Source organism: Neophocaena asiaeorientalis, unplaced genomic scaffold, assembly GCF_003031525.2.
Source record: "Neophocaena asiaeorientalis asiaeorientalis breed wild unplaced genomic scaffold, Neophocaena_asiaeorientalis_V1.1 scaffold424, whole genome shotgun sequence".
Taxonomy (NCBI): Eukaryota; Metazoa; Chordata; class Mammalia; order Artiodactyla; family Phocoenidae; genus Neophocaena; species Neophocaena asiaeorientalis.
This window is the reverse complement of record NW_020174430.1, coordinates 2,592,079-2,609,386: the sequence shown is the minus strand read 5'-3', so window position 1 is coordinate 2,609,386 and position 17,308 is coordinate 2,592,079. Positions and strand designations below refer to the sequence as shown.

General features: G+C 46.0%; 1 protein-coding gene across 4 annotated transcripts in view; it reads left to right on the top strand.

Moving 5' to 3' along the window:
• Window positions 1–17,308, top strand: part of OPCML (opioid binding protein/cell adhesion molecule like) — a 1,053,766-nt gene that overhangs the window by 558,543 nt on the left and 477,915 nt on the right. For 2 of the 4 annotated variants that reach the window (XM_024756861.1, XM_024756860.1), the window contains exon 1: window positions 3,266–3,432. In XM_024756861.1, coding sequence (XP_024612629.1) covers window positions 3,266–3,432 — 167 coding nt within the window. Of the gene's footprint in view, window positions 1–3,265; window positions 3,433–17,308 lie in introns of those variants that run through there. The other 2 variants (XM_024756862.1, XM_024756863.1) reach the window with 2 other exon arrangements.

The window sequence follows — 17,308 nt, the reverse complement described above, 5'->3', positions numbered from 1 at the left end:
CTGCGTAGTGTGGTGTGCCCCCTCCTCTGGGGAACGCCAAGGAATGAACTCTTCTTTCAAGACAGTATTTTCCATGTCTGCCATCTTACCAGACCTTACAACATAATCTTGGGGACGTTTCACAAAACCCCAAAACCCTATGAAATAGGTGAGACGGGTATTATTAGATAGCAGTCACACAGCTGAAGGATCAAGGAGTCAGTATCTGATTGGACAATCCAACTGCAGAACCAATACGCTTAGTACTGTAATCCGTCCTCATTTAATTTGTCTTCATATGTGTCATCAAATACCCAAAAGAGGTTTAACCGGGGGTTTCCCTATCATAGTACTCAGTCGAGAATTTCATAGAAACCTCCTGCTATAAACTACTTGTTCATTGTTCATTGCAAAGCTCACCCCCTTTTAACTTTCCCATTTCAATCTGGTTTGGCCTTCCAGTCTCTAAATGGATATACTGGTCCCTAGCAATGCCTTACAGATGAATGAAATCTCCCCCACCAAACTGTAGACAGGCATAGATTCACACAAAAATCAGACCTCTGTAGTTATTTCTCTGATTCCCTAGCCCTTAAGTTCATGTATTCACCCACAAATATTGAACCAGGAAGCCAACTTACAGAAGAGAAAGATCACGGCCCCGTTCTCTAGGACTCCGGATACCTAGAGGGGGGGGAGTCAGCCCTGCAAAAATAAAAAGTTTATCCTTTTCCCAAGGGCAGGATTTGTTACATGTTATTAAGAATATATAATGCCTCGCTTCATCCTATCTCTGCCTCTCTTCTTGCCCTGCCTTTTCTCCTCCCACCCGGAATCTCACGTTCTTTCCTGCTTTCCTTTCTTCTCCAGTAACTCCTTGCATCTCAAGTAATCCTTCGTGGGCTGATTCAGCCTTTGGCAACAGCCCACCTGCACCTCCTGAGAAGCCCTAGAACCAGCAGATGCGTGAGTCGGCTGTGTCACCCGTGTGCCCGGCAGCCAAGCAGCGTGGCTTGTACGGCAGCCTGACCCATCCCCACGGCTCCCATCCTTGGTGTTCACGAGACAGACCCTGTCATTGAAGAAATTCATAAGCCCAGCCCTAGTTCTCAGCTTTGCACAGATTAAAGCGCTAAAAAAGTCTTTCCAGGCTGTTGATAGTGGACAGGAGCATCTCGGAGTTTAGAGGATTATGTACAATGTGTATACAGAAAACCCAGGTCTTAAGGAAAGACGTGTGTCACGAAAACTGGTGGGTGATCCCAAAATAAGTTGTTTGGCTGCTCGCTGAGGCCTTGCCTCTCCTCCCAGCATCATGACCCCTCCCAGCCGGAAGCTCACTGGAGAGTGTGCTGCTGGTCCCTGCATTATCGATGTCTGCATTCTGGGAAGGAGAGGCCACGTACTTTCACTCTATTAAAACTTAGAAAACATAGGTGGCATAACTAGTGACGAGTACTCTTTCTTCCTGAGGTACGATGCTCTAATGAAAAACTTTAGACCTAAGGTGTATGTGGTTCTCTTTTTACAGGGGGCAGGGGATGGGCGGTATTTATTTATATTACGGTATTCATCATAGTATAGTATATAGTAGTACAGTATTTATTTGTGCCCAGCTTTTATAACTGAGAACAGGTAGCACACTTTTGTGCCCTTCAGCAACGAACACAATTAATGGTATAAGTTTAAAGCTTATTTTTGAATTACACTTCATTGCAACAGCTGTTCAGAGCCCAGGCTAATTTTACAAAAGGATGTGAGAAGGAATGCAGTAAAGCAAATGCACGTAGCAACTATTAAATTATGATACGAGGGCAGAAGCCACATAATAAGGGGTGGCTTTTGTCAGGGGGAGCAGAAAGAAAGCCTCTTGACAGGCCCAAGGAAAGCCTGAGATTTTCAATTCTTAACCAAAGGAAATGCCTCCGTACTCCAGACTGACAGGCTGGGCTCTAAGAATGCCTTATCACCAGGTCCCCTCCGGATACGGTGATGGTGCCACTTTATGTTGTGATCATAAAGCCACAGATGGATTTTATAAGAATCTGTCTTATTACTTTTTAGGATCTCTACGTGTTTTTACCAGTTTTTGCATTTTTACAATAAGATACTTGGGTAATAAGCGTGGAGTAGGACAGGGACGATTTTGCTCGTGGCGCAGTAGGAAGAAATTCTGATTTGCCAGCTGGAGAGCGAGAGCGCGCAACTCAAGGGCCAGGAGTATTTCCAAGGTGGGTCACCGGAGGAGAAAGCGCTCCACCTTCTCGCCAAGGCCTAGGAGTGCTCTGCCTGGGATGGGACTGTAGCTCGGCCACGTGGAGAGGGGGCTGCCGAGCGGTGGACGCGCACACGGGGTCAGAATCCCGGCGTGGGAAACCTAGTTGAGCTCTCCAGGGCGGGGTTTGGCAACTTCTGCGTTGGCATCCGGCATCCGGGGAAGGAAGGTGCGAGTCAGTTTCCAATTTGCTGCGGTCCCGAGCTCCCTCTCGTGCCCTCCCCTCCCGCCCGCACGCAGGGAAGCCGCCGAGAGGGGCGCAGCTTTCCCGGGCAGGCGCCGTGTCGGGAGAGAGAGGAGCGGGGGACGTGGCGGCCCGACACGCGCGGCTCCCGGCGCGATTTTTCGCCAGTCGCCACGCGGGCTGCGGCGAGGACGCCAGGCACCCATCGCACAGGAGGATCCTCGGGCTCGGCGGCGGCTGCGGGTCCCCGCGGTGGAACTTTTTACCGCCTTTGCGTTCCAGATTGGAGACTCGGGCTGGTTTCTAAATACAACTGTACATATGTGTGATCTAATAAAACATTCTCTCCTCTCCTTGAAGCGGCAGCTTTTTATGACATCTCCTTTATGTCAGAGACACTTGCCTGGCTTCTTTGGGTTATAAACTTTTGATGCCAGACCTCGGCAGGACGTGCCCAACTGAATGTTAAAGTAGCATCTCGGAGAGAGGCAGAGAAAGAGCAATCTGTGACCTTCATCCCTGCACCTTCCTCCTTCCTCTCCCTCCTCGGCCGCCTCCCTCCTCCCCAGGGGAGCGTCGAGAAAGCTCTTTTTGGATGCAGGAGGGGGCTTCTGGTTCTGCCAGGCTGGAAAGCTGAGGCAGGATTTGAGGAAGAATCATTAGAGTCGGGAGAGCCTGGACTCCGCTTCTGCTTCCCCCTCTCTGCTTCTGGCTGGTTCCAGCCCTTTCCTCCCTCCCCACGCGGCTGCCTGAGACCCGCCGGTGTGCGGGGCGGGGGACGAGGACCGAGCGGCTGCCGGAGTTCTGGGAAGTTGTGGCCGTCGAGGATGGGGGTCTGTGGGTACCTGTTCCTGCCCTGGAAGTGCCTCGTGGTCGTGTCTCTCAGGCTGCTGTTCCTTGTACCCACAGGAGTGCCCGTGCGCAGCGGAGATGCCACCTTCCCCAAAGCGATGGACAACGTGACGGTCCGGCAGGGGGAGAGCGCCACCCTCAGGTAGGGAGCTGTTCTTCGGCGGGGGCCTGAGCCCCTCTGATGTGATTCCGTGGGAAGGGGCGAGCGAGAGAACCAGAGACTTGCGTGGGGGATTGGAGCGTGGGAGAGGGCCTTTTGCAGGCCCAAGAGGTGCCCACTTGGCGTTCTGTGGCAGCTAGCACCCATTCTCCTGGACAGCTTTGTCATTTGCTGTGGCTTTTCTGGTTCCGGATCTTAGGAGTGAGCCCTGAGTCCATGCTTGGGGCTCCATGTATCTGTGAGGCCATGACGTGGCTAGACTCACTTTTGCCTTGGCCCCGGGATGAGAGCCCTGGCATTGAAATATACTGGGGGTTTTTAGCCCAAGATCACTGGTACCCTGGTGGCTGTCTTACAGTCCGGAAGGTATGTGATGAGGCAGGGTAGTCCTCCCAATGGGCTGGCTGGTCTCTGTCAGAGAGATACCTGAAATTTCAGGCTCTGGAATTGCTGTTTCTGGGCCGTGTGGCCTTTTATGAGTTTGCTTAAGAGGCAGCCACCCTCGCCAACCCGGTGTGGTGCTCCTGGGGCCCCAATTATAAATTATGAGGGCAGTTTTATCTTTGCAGGCTCAGGCCAGGGAGAGGAAACGTAGCTTTTATGCAACAACACGCCTATGTGAAAAGCACAGTGCGGAAAGCTTTTTGTTTTACCTTAATGAGTTACAGAGAATCACTTACATGCTCCAGGCGGAGGGGTGGAGCTTCTTGGAATATGAACCTTTGGGGACCAGGCCTGCTGCGGCAGAGACTTTAATAAAAATGCAGCCACCACTTTCCACCAGCTCAGCAGATATCATCTTTTATCCCTTTAATGAGGCAGTTCTGGTCCTCGGAGACCGATTCAGGGACATCCCAGCTTAACTCTGCTCACCGTGTACACAGAGTGAATGCATTTGCCCTGTCTGTGACTTTGATGGTTACGGTGGAAATAAAACATCGTGCCCCGGATTCTGCAACCAAGAAGCCTGGCTTCTCCAAGGAATGCATGAGGGTGGGGCTGCCTTCCTGTTCGTCCCTTGACTTCCTTGGTTGAACCCTCTCCATCTGGACAGGCCTCTCCCTGGGGAAGGAAAGAAAGGCTCCTGCCTCCTGCGCTTCCTAGCTAAGCCCAGGCATTAGGGTTGATTCTTGCCACTTGGAAGGTGGTCTTCAGTTGAGTCTTCTTTTGAGCTTGAGGACAAGAGCCTTGTCTGTCTGCTGGTGCATGGGGGACCCAGGAGGAGAGAGAAAACAGAGGATGGAGACAGACCTCCTCTCTAGACAGCAGGAGGGAATCCCTCTGGGCACGTGGGCACCCCTCAGCCGGTCCCAGACTAGAGGGAACGTAAAATGCCTACTTCCTTGCCTTAGAGAAATCCTGGGGGTCCATGCCCTGAGAGGCACATGTGCAGAGGGCCAGTCTGCTCAAAGAGAGGAGTAGCAGCCTGGCTGCAGTGCATGTTAACTAAGGAAATGTGGGGAAATGGTGGTAGGTGTGAAGGGATTTTGATGCTGCCACGCACCTCTCTTCATCCTCCAAACTATTACCAGGGACAGAGAGGCCCAGCATTGAATAAGGCCTCAGTGCTGAACTTTCCAAAATCCCCTGTCCTCTTCTTGCCTCTGAAAGTTAAACCAGAAACTTAAAAACTGGAGCTTTCTGCTGTACGGGGTGCAATAAGATAGTTCCACCAGCAGAGGGCCAGCTTTGAGCTGCCTTTTTTTTTATTAGCTGCTGGCCTGTTTTCACGGTCTTCAGTTCTCATGTGTAGCAGCTGGGCTTCATAATGGGAATGGGAATAAAAAAGGGAAAGCTGAATAGTTGCTTTTTTGTGCTCTGTGGAGAAAAAAAAGAGCCTTACGTATTTGAGGATAACTGTTATCTGTTACCTGACGGCATGCTTTATTTTTTAAAAAGTAAGCGCGTCTTATGTTGATTTTGCCTCTCAACTTCTGTATAGTTTGCCCTGAAATAGAGAAATTCAGTGCATTGTTCCCGTTTTGATCCTTCTTTATCCTCTTTCTTTTACCTCTCATGTTCTCTTTTATTACGTTTTGCTTTGTTTTCATCAGATACCTCCATTTTGTATATGTTTCCATGCTGTTCATTCTCAGTCTTTCTGCCTTTGCTTTCATCGCTTAATTCTTACTATTTCCTGATTTTTAAGGTCACAGTGTTTCTTAAAATAACATAACTAGCTCCTGCAGATCTCTGGGGGTCTCCATCTCTCCCCTTCTGTTTTCCCTGCCCCTTTGGTTTCCTGGTTCCACAGCTGTGTGCCCGTCTCAATGAAAACCTTGTTCGTCAGGACTCAGAGGGGGCGTCCGCTGCTTCCCGTCTCTGGAAGTCCATGACCTCAACCCCAGAGAGATGTATCATTTTGGGTTCTTCTTTTGCTTCTAAAAATTGTAATCCTTAACGGTGGCCACTCTTTAGTCTCCTGAAAGGTACACGCTTGGGCATTCAGCGTTCGGGAGTTCAGTGTTCTGAATGCATCAAACGTTCAGAAGGCATTGAAAAAACTGAATGATCCCCAGGCTTGTCAGCCACAGAAAGTCTTTTCAAATGTGGCTGCCCTGGATCCAAGTATCCCAAGCCTGTTTCGAAATCTTGAATGAAGTCGCATAGGAGGCCAGAGACCAACTAGGAGAAGCAAAAGAATGGAGGAAGCTGGGTCCTCCTTTGAAATTCACAGTGAGACATTGCCCGGCTTAGGGAAGGATGTTCTCCTTCCTTGGAGACATGATTTGTGGTGCTAGGTCCTTGATTGCACTGAGGGATGCTGGGAAGTGAGGTGCCAGAGACGACACTGAAGTTTTGAATGTGGATGAAACTCATTTTATGTAAATGAGGCAATATTATCTTCCTCATAACTACACGGGGCTACTTGAAAAGTAGAAATAATTACGTGACTCTGGAATTATTTGCCTTCTTGGAAGAGAGATGATATGGAAAATGAAGGTGATATTCAGTGTCTGAATTATAGCTCCTATGAATCGGATTTGAATTCGTTATTCTAAATGGGCCCTCTTGGCCAGAATCATTTCATGACAGTTATCTGCTGTTGGGTTAAAAATGTTCTGTGCCTTTCCGTTAGATTAGATATGACAAGTATCTAGAAGTCCTGTGTCTGAATCATTACCCACGTCAGGAAAGGAGCCCGGAATGTTCAGTGTGGTCAGCTGGTGTCTATTAGGCTATTTCAGTTACATGACGATCTCACCAGATGTGTTTTCTTCCTGGACCTCAATCTTCTCTAAATGGGCTTTGGTTCCTCGGTGGGACCACATCGTGCATTTCCACGAGCATTCTGAGGGGGGTGCAGTAGCATGGAGGTGAGAGTTGTTGCTCTAATTGTTCCACTAAATGGGAAAAGTTTCCACCAGCAACCTGGGTGGGTTTTTTTTTTTTTCCTTTTAATTTTTTTTAGTATGGCAGGATAATCAGTTTTGCTGATCCAGGTTTGCTGATCTGGGATTATGCTTAGGAGCTCTGTTCTAAAATACCCTTGCATTTTCATTTGGAATTGTGAGCTAATCCCTTTGGAACCAAGTATTTGAGGGTTAACTACTACCAAGGAAGAAGCTGAGCAGCAGGGGTAGTCAGGCTCCCAGGGGCGGCGTCCTGTCATTGGCCTGGGTGTTTTTCTGTCTTTTACACTCACCATCGGCAGCTTTTCTTTTTGTGTAAATTAGAAAATTCAGACTAGCCGCCAGGTTATTCCAAACAAGGCCACAGCATGTGCATTTCAGCGTTTAAGCTGCCTAACCTGAATACGGACTTGCATTAGTGCAAAGGCTTCGCTCTTGGCCTGGGAAGATGGAGACACGGACACCGAACCAAGTGCAAGTCCTTGCGGGGCCCCTGCAGCTGCACTGTTAACCCGGGCTGCACTGGAGTTACCTGAGATGCTTTTTAGACGTTCTAGTCAGGATCCCAGACCAATGAAAGCAAAATGTCTGGAGTTGGGCATAGGTGTGGACGTATTAAAGATCTCTTCCACTATTTCTCATGCTAAGAACCACTGCCCCAGAGTCCTTTCCTGACCCGGAGCATCTGAGCTGGTCTCCAGTGGCCCTGCCCACACTTACGTGTCCCCTACTTGCGTGCGTGGACCTTACCACTCACAGCTGCTGTAGTGCCCGGGAAAGAACAACGGGCTCAGGGGCCTGAATACTCACCTGGGTCTGATTCTTACTCCATCCCTCACTAGCTACATGATTTCGAGCACTTCACTTCCTTTGTGTACACTTGGGAACAGTATCTGCTCCGTCTGTGGCATCTGGGAGATGAGTGGATGGCATTATTCTGCTGGCTGTAAAGCAAAACACACGTGCAGGTTGTTACAGGAGCTAAAGAGAACCCCAGTGACAACCCGTAATACTCTCCATTCTTTCCAGTTTCCTCTCTCATCCCCACTCCCCCCGCCCCCATACGGACCTTTAGAATTCTCAGTCCTTTCCCAGTTCCATTCAGCATCCCGCTTCCTGCTCTGGTCAGGATTCACCCTCATCTGAGTCCCGGTAACCCCTGCTGTAGATCTTTGTTCTGACGGGTACGCACTGTGGACTTGTGACCTACGAGTGGGCGTGGTTGGACTGTGAGTTTCTGGGGGTCGGCGGCCACGTCCTAGGTGTTGGGTACAGACGTCATCATGCCTACTGAGGATTCAGATAATAAGCCTTGGCTGAATGCTTTCATCCATCAGAAAGGGGCTCAGTCTCTTATAATGGAGTTACCTCTGCAGTGACGAAGTGCTTACAGCTACAGGGTTTCATTTTCTTCAAAATACGGTGCCGGCCATTGAGGCAGGTGGTCGGTTAGAGCCCTTGGAGGCCTGAGGGGCTCGAATTCTGCTGAAGTCACTTGTCACGGGGAACAGTTGAGTCCACCGGCGGTCCCCATCTGATCTGAAACTGTGCAGAAGGTTTCACCATCCCTGAGGGCACGGCAGGAGTGGGGCGGCAGAGCCAAGGGAGTCTTCTTAGCAGCAGCGGTGGAATGGACTTGGAAGTGAGGGCGTTCCTGCGGAGACCTGCCTCCTGTAGACGAGAGGAGACACAGAGCAGGGAACGAGTGGGGCAGACCGGGAAGTTGGCGTGTCCTGGGTTGGGAACGGCGGGGGTCAGCAGGCCTGACTGGCTCGACTGACACTGTCAAGTCCCTGACTGGTAGGGATGTGTTTGCCTCCCCTGCACACATGCCACCGCCACGTGCCGGAGCCAGGGATGGGAGGAGGAGTTTTAAAGCAGTCAGGATACATGCTCAGTGACTTTCTGCATTGCTCTAGACCAGCGGTCCCCAGCCTTTTTGGCACCAGGGATGGGGGCGATGATTTTAGGATGATTCAAGCACACTACATTTACTGTGTACTTTATTTCTATTATTATTACATGGTGATCTATAATGAACTAATTATACAACTCGCCATACATACTGCAGACAGGAGGCGGAGCTCAGGCGGTAATGCGGGCGATGGGGAGCGGCTGTGGATACAGATGAAGCTTCCCTCGCTCGCCCGCCGCTCACCTCCTGCCATGCGGCCCGGTTCCTAACGGGCCATGGACCCGTACCTGTCTGTGGTCTGGAGGTTGCGGACCCCTGCTCTAGGCAACTTAACAGCCCTTATGTAAGCCCTTTTGTTCAGTTTTTGGCCTTCGGGTTCAGTTTAGTCCTGTCATTCTAAAAAGGGGCCGTGCCCTTGGTCTTCCTACTGTGCTAACTGTAAAGCTGCCTCTGGCGGTGTGTGGGGGGAGGGGATTGGAATGAGCAGGACTGAGCAGCACGCGTCCCAGACCTGATGGGGTCCAGCGGTGAGATGCAGCCGACAGGAGGCGCCACCTAGGTCCCACCTGACCTTCCCAAGGGAGGACTTTTAATGTTGTTGTTAATGGGAAGCATCTTCACGGTCCTGAGGTAAGAAGAGGGAATTATGGAGTGACACGCTTAGGGCTGGCAGAAATGTGCGTTGCCCGTTAACTTAGGAACCAAGTGTTAACCTTTCTTGAATTTTTTTTTTTTTTTTCGGTCTGCTCAAGACAGCCCCAGACTATCTCAGGTTCATTCATTTATTTATTATTTTCCCTGCAGGAAGATGCGTTTGCTGATGTTGGGTCCAGATGAGTTGGGGAGGAAGGTGGCATGGCTGTGGGGGGAGGCTGCCCGCTAAGTCCCTCCCCACCCCCAGCAATGACACCTTCCTGGAACTTCTGGTACCACCTGGTGCATCTTTTTTAAGATGTGAAAACTGAAGTTGTGATGTTTCTGCAGCTCAGCACTTACCCTACCTCTGTCTGTGTGCCATTTCCTTGGTAGAGAAGGTTAGAGAAAGGAGGTGTTTGAGCCTGGTGCCACTTTTCCTACCGGATCACACCACAGACCCTTCAATAAAATCTGCGGGGCGGCGGGATTGGGGCAGAGGTTAAAACACATAAACTCTATCATCCGTGATTGACTGTGTGTCAGGTTCCAGGACAGTTACTTATTGTTTCATGTAATTTTCAGAATATTATGGTCCTGTCAGGGAGGAAGGCATTTTCTTCTACCCTTCCAGGGTCTTCTGGCTGGTCTAAGGATTAAATTTAACTGAGATAGATGAACAGGGTGAAATCAAACAGAAGTTTAATAACTGTGTATATGGAAGAGACCCAGGAGAACTGAATAAGTCAACAAAATGGCCAAAACCCTCACCCTAAATACCATCTTCAGCTGAAGAGAAAAGAGGGTGTTGGGGGGTAGGGGTTTGGGACGTCTAAGTGGAGGGACGCAATTCACATGGAGATGGAAAAGCAAATGTTTGGTAAATAAATGTTTGCTGGGCCAGGCAGATATTGACACAGAATGGGCTCTGATCTCTGGGAGTTTCCCCACCACACCTGGCAGACACCTCTTGTGATGCTCTATCCCTGTAACAGGCCCTCTATCTGTAGATTCTTCAGGCGGTTTGGCAGAATGGCAGAGTTTCTTCCTGAGTCTCTTGGGCCTTGACTGTTTTCAGCTTGACATAATCCACCTGCCAGAAACATTGTGGGGTGGCGAATTTTGTTCCCATATGATCCCCAGCTAATAGACTAGGAGACTGAGGTTTAGAAAGTTAAGACGCTTGCCTTTTGATCACATGGTTATTATGTGTCAGAGTCTGCATTTGTCCTTAGAATGCCTGTTTTTCTTCTTCCGAGTTTTGTAGTACCCCCTCCCAGATAGAGAGTACAGAGAAAGTTTCCATGAGCTGCAAGCAGAAAAAACAAACGCCCCCCTCTCTATTCCTGGGACCTGTATTTGAGCAAAGGTCAGGAAATCCGCAGTGGGTTGAGGGCTGTAGCTGTCTGCTGTCCTGCCCTGAGCAGTGCTTCACTCCCCTCACTTGCACGCCAGCAAATGCTGCTCTGTCTCTTGGGGCCAGAAATCATGCACCTGCGAACCTCGAACAAAGTGAAGCCTCAGGGGGGTCCTGCCCACCGTGTGCGCTGTCGGAAGATCACAGCGCCCCTAGCTTTGACCCTGTCCTAAATGCTGCACCCTCCGGGTGTGTGCGTGACCTCTCACAGCACGTGCAGTATCTCCAAGGACCCTGCAGACAAGACAAAACCAGCAGGTAAATGATGACAAGGACACTAGCGCCAAAACGTTTCTCCGAGAGCTGTAAGGAATCCAGTGATCCGTATGGAAGGATGGAAAGATGAGAAGCCATGTGTTTTTAAATCCTAAAATCCAAGTCATTTCGTAATCCCCTCTCCCCATCTTTATGCTTATGTTTTAGTTTAAACTGTCAAGCTTGTGGCAACAGCGGGCACAGACCCTCTTGCTTACCTTGCGGTTGCCTCCTACTCTACAGGAAGCTGCCTGACCCCTTGTGGCTTCCTCTTCCCTGGAGATGGTACATTTTGCTTAAATCAAAGATATGCTGAAGGACTTGACCTGGCTTCCGTAAGAGTGCTGATCAATACAATGTTTAAAACTTAGTTTTGAATATTAAACATTTCCACTGGATCTGAAGATTTATGGCATCTCGATTAATCAAGTTTCCATTGCATAATAGAAATACAGCATGTTTTAAGTGGTTGTTAACTTTTCTGGCTAGCCTACAGAAGATAATTTAACTCATAATTACCCAAAATGCTATAGACCGGCAATGAAGAATAATAGAAAACAATGTTGTTGTAGAAGAAGTAATTACGCAAAAGAGGGAAAAAACGAATACTATAATTTTCTATTTATCGCGAATGCCGGTGCTAAAGAAAAGTAGGCATAATTACAGGAAGATAATATGGAAACATTTTCCCAAAGGCATGTGAGTACTTTCAAAAGTTTTAGAGTTTATTATTATTGTTTCTTTTGTTGCCAAATTTAATTTTAAGATGCAGAGCTTCCCTTTTATTTGATTCAAGTGTGCATTTGCCTCCTTGCTAATGATTCGGGGTAGTTTCATAAGTATTAATAAGCAAGGAAGACGGATTAAGGAAACGAAAGACAAAAATTGAAAGCAAAGAGGAGAGAGACTTTCCCAAGGCATCAGGAAGAGTTGAAGGAAGACAAAGGCCCTGCACAGGTGAGGACAAAGTGGCCTAAGGTGGCGTCCCTGACTCCAAGGTAGAGGAAGGAGAGGGGGAAGGAAGTGGCCGTGTCCCACCTGCCAGGCTCTGCTGTGCAGATTTCTCCACCCCTGACTGTCTGGATCACGGGACCGCACACGCACAGGCTTGCAGCGCCCACCCTAAGTCAAGCAGTCTGGGGCTCAGGTTCTGTCTTGCTGCTGGAACTGGGCTCTTTCTGACCCTTTGTTCCCACCTTCCCTGCAGCTGGAGACCCCCCTTCTTGTCACTGAACCCTAGTCCATGTCCTGCCCCTCTGTGTTGGACCCACCCCAGGCCCTGGGTGATCCGGAGTCCCACCTTGTTCTGTAAGAACCTCTTCTCCAAGAGCCCAGCTCCACCCTTTACCCCACTCCTCTCGACCTCCGGGTTCATGGACTTTCCAGAGCTTACTCTTTGCCTGCCCGCCGGAATGTCCCTTTAGGAGACCGCCTCATGTGCAGGCAGCAGGTGAGAGCTCAGCCAAGTCACACTTGCTCCTCTGCCGTTAAACCATTTATTCTTCGTCGTTAGGTATCTGGGTTGCCCAATCAGATATCGTCCACCTTGACTGGGCTTGATTGCAACTGAAGCCATCACAACATAGGGATTCTTGCTTGCTGTTTGGAACTCACCATGATGGATTAAAAAAAAAAAAAGCCAGCATGTGTTTCACAAGGAAATGTGTCAGGTGTGTTATTGGAGAGGCCATGCTCACGTTCACATACGTGACCGTAAGGCATCTGTGTAGGAGGAGGGAATAATGGGATTCATATTTGTGCTATCCTCTGCTTTCTAGGCCATCCCTAAAAATACCCCTCTCCCTGCTGTTGTTTGCACTGCTTCCATGCCTTTTGTTAAATGCGTTAATGCCTCCTCTCCATCTTTGTGTCCCAGCGTTCAGTACAACACCTAACACGTGGTGGGTGCTCCAAACTTGTTGAAAAGACAGATGTGTGTCCTTTATCTCTCTCTCTCTGTGTGTCCCCCTCTTTCTCTCTCACACACACAAACACACACATGCACACGCACACACACCCCTGCTTTTTCTAATGAAGATATTCTCATCCATTTTTAAGCAATTGGGAAGTCACTGACATTACAGCCAGAGATTCTGGCATTTGAGTCCTAGTTGAGATAATGATCTCTCCCTAGATAGTTGGTATTTAACTTGTCCTGTCTGCTCCTGCTTATTATAATTGCAGTATTTGTGAATTTCACACTATTCTTAAAGCCACTGTCAGGAGATGCTGAGCAGTTACAAGGGAGGTATACCAGCCTCCTCCCTTTTTATTAAGGTTACAAAATAGGGGATGGCATATTCTGGAAGTACATCTGCAAACTCTAGGGAATGGAAACAAATCAATGAGAGCAGTCTTCTAAAATTGCAGAGGGCATCTCAGGATGAAGGGATTTGTGGACTCATTTCCTTGGCCATGTGAAATGTGGTGGTTTCTGTGATGAGCCCTCACTGTGAGGTCCTTGAATACATCTTGGGAGCATGTATCATGCTTTATCTGTGCGGTGGGAACAGTTTACAGGATCCTCTTGATTATATGCTTAGTTTACAATTGGCTATTCAATGGATGCTTAGTGAGATGTAAGATAAAGTATAACCTCTGTCAAGGGGTTAAGACACAGACTTTGCAGTCAGGAAGACTGTTCAAATCCCAGCTCTGGTACCTACTGGCTGAACGTGGTCAGACAAGTGAACAAGTTTCTCTAAGCCTCAATTTCCTGATTTAGAAAGAAAGGGTTGGGTCGCTATGTGCTCACTTCACTGGGTTGTTGGGGAGGAATACATGGCATCAGGTTTGTAAGAGCTTAAAGTCCGATGTAGCAACTTCATGATAAACAGTAGCATTAATGTTTTAAAAAATGTAAGTTACTGAATTCACAATTTAAACAACCAGCTTTTATTGACTTCTCTATGCCAAGCCCTGTTCTAAGTGGCGTGGAAATTATAAAGTTGAATTAATACCAGAGTCTCCTCTTTAAAGACTCACATCTAGTGAATATATTAGCAGAATAAAGGGCCCACAGATCAGGAAGTGGGGGAGAAAGGAGAGAGAGGGAGGAGAGGGAGGAGAGGGAGGAGAGGAGGAGGGAATTTACATAGAATGCACTATATTCTGTGTCCTCTTAGACAGACTTGGGCATTCACATTCAACCATGTAACCACCGCTCTGAAAGGTATAGAATATTTTTTATCACCCTCAAAGAGTTCCTCTATGCCCTTTCTTTTTTTGTGGTCAAATGTGCATGACATGAAATTTACCATTTTAACCACTTTTAAGTATACAGTCCTGTGGCATTAATTACATTCACGTTATGTGCAGCAGCCGTCCGTCTCCAGACCCTTTATCATTTTTTCTAAACTGAAACTCTGTTCCCATTAAACACTAACACCCCATCCTTCCCCTCCCCATTGCCTCTGGCAACCACCATTCTACTTTCTGTCTCTGTGAATTTGAATGCACTAGAGACCTCATATACGTGGGATCATACAGTATTTGTCCTTTTATGGCTACCCTATTTCACTTAGCTTAATGTCTTCAAGCTTCATCAGTGTAGCATGTGTCAGGATTTCCTTCCTTCTTAAGGCTGAAACTTATTCCACTGTAAGCTTATACCACCCTTTATTCATTTGTCAGTGGACACTTGGGTTGCTACTATGAATAACACAGCTGTGAACATGGATGTACAAATACCTGTTCGAGTACCTGCTTTCAATTCTTTTGGTATATTCCCAGAAATGGGATTTTATATACCTAGAAATGGATCCTATGGTAATTCTGTATAATTTTGAGGAACCACCATACCATTTTCCATAGTGGCTGCACCATTTTACATCCCCTTCAGCAATGCATAAGGGTTCCAATTTCTCTACGTCCTTGCCAACACTTGTTATTTTCAAATTTTTTTATAATAGCCATATTAATGGATGTGAAGTGTTTTATCTCATTGTGGTTTTGATTTGCATTTTCCTAATGATTAGTGATGTGCTTTAATGCCTGTTTATGTATGTTCTTTAGAGAAATGTCTATTCAATTGATTGTCCATATTTAATCAGGTTGTTAGTCTTTTGTGTTGTTGTTGAGTTATAAGAATTCTTGATATATTCTGAATATTAATATTTTATTAGATATGATTTGCACATGTGTTCTATCTGTGGATTGCCTTTTCACTCTGGTGATAATGTCTTTTGAGGCACACACATTTTTAATTGTGAGGTAGTCCATTTTATCAGTTTTTTCTTTTGTTGTTTATGCTTTTGGTGTCCTATCCAAGAAATCACTTCCAAATCCAATGTCATGAAGCTTCTTCCCTATTTTTTCTTTGAAGAGTTTTATGTTTTAACCCTTATGTTTAGGTCTTTGTTCCTTTTTGAGTTAGTTTTTGTGTATGGTGTAAGGAAAGAGTCCAAGTTAATTTTATTGCATGTGGATATGCAGTTTTCCCAGCACCGTTTGTTGAAAAGATTATCTTTTCCTCATTGGGCTTCTCACTCGTTTTGAAATCCATTTGAACATATATACCTGGTTGATTTCTGTGATCTCTATTCTATTCCATTGGTCTATGTCTGTCTTTATGCCAGAACCATACTGTTTTGATTACTGCAGCTTTATAGTAGGCTTTGAAATCAGGAGTGTGAGACTTTTTACTTTATTTTTCAAGATCGTTTTAGCTATTTGGGATCCCTGGAGATTTCATATGCACTTTAGGATGAAGTTTTCTATTTCTGCAAAAAAAAAATCACTGGAGTGTTAATAAGGATTGCACTGAAGGTGTAGATAGCTTAAAGTAATATTGACAGCTTAGTAATATTAAGTCTTTCAATCCATCAACATGGGATGTCTTTCCTTTAATTTTTGTCTTTAATTTCTTTCAGAAACATTTTGTAGTTTCCGGTGTACAAGTCTTTCACCTTGTTTAAGTTTACTCCTAGTATTTTTAATGTTATTATAAATTGAATTGCCTCCTAATTTCCTTTATGGATTGTTCATTGCTAGTGCATAGAAATATAACTGATTTTTATGTATTGATTCTATAATTTTGCTGAATTCATTTATTAGTTCTAACAATTTCTTGTGGAAACTTTAGGAGTTCTTGAATTTAAGATTATGTCATATGCAAACAGAGATGATTTTACTTCTTCCTTTCCAATCTGGATATCTTTTAGATGTTTTTTTTGGCCTAATTACCCTGGCTAGGACTTCTAGTACTGTATAAATAGAAGTGATGAAAGCAGGCAACCTTGCCTTGTTCCTGACATTAGAAAGAAATATTTAGTTTTTCAACATTGAGTATGATATTAGATATGGGTATTTCATATATGGCCTTTATTACATTGATGTAGTTTGCTTCTATTCCTAGTTTATTGAGTTTTTATCACAAAAGGGTGTTGAATTTTGTCAAATGCTTTTTCTCCATCAGTTAAGTAATTTTTTAAAAAAATTTCATCCTGCTAATATGGTATATTCATTGATTGATTTTTATATGTATTCAACCATCCTCGTATTCCAGTAATACATTCCACTTGTTTAGGCTATATAATCTTTTAATATCATGTTGAATTCAGTTTGTTAGTGCAATTGACCCTTAAACAACACGGGTTTGAACTGCACAAGTCTACTTATATGTAGATTTTTTTTCAATAGTAAATGCTACAGTTACGACATGATTTTTTGTGGGTGGTTGAATGCACAGATGCAAACCACAGGTACGGAGGAATCAAACCTTACATGTGGAGGGCTGACTATAAATTATATGCAGATTTTCAGCTTCACAGAGGGTCAGCACCCTTAACCCCCTGTTGTTCAATAGTCAACTGTATATCCTTGAGGGTTGTTGCATCAATGGTCCTAAAGGATATTGCGTGTAGTTTCCTTTTCTTGTGGTGTCTTTCTCTGGCTTTGGTATTAGGATAATGCTGGCTTCATAGGATGAGTTTAGAAGTGTTCCCAGCTCTTCAATTTTTTTGAAAGGGTTTGAGGATGACTGTTGTTAATTCTTTAAATGCTTGGTAGAATTCGCTAGTGAAGCCGGCTGCTCTTGGGCTTTTCATTGTTGGAAGATTTTTGATTACTGAATCAATCTCCTTACTAGTTATCTATCACTTTCAGATTTGCTGTTTCTTCATGATTTAGTTTAAATAGGCTGTGTTTGCCTAGGAATTTATCTCTTTTACCTTGATTATCCAATTTACTTACATACTATTGTTCATAGTACTCTCTTGTAATCTTTTCAGTTTCTATAGTGTCCCTTCTTTCATTTTTATTTTGAGTCTTCTTTCTTTTTTTCTT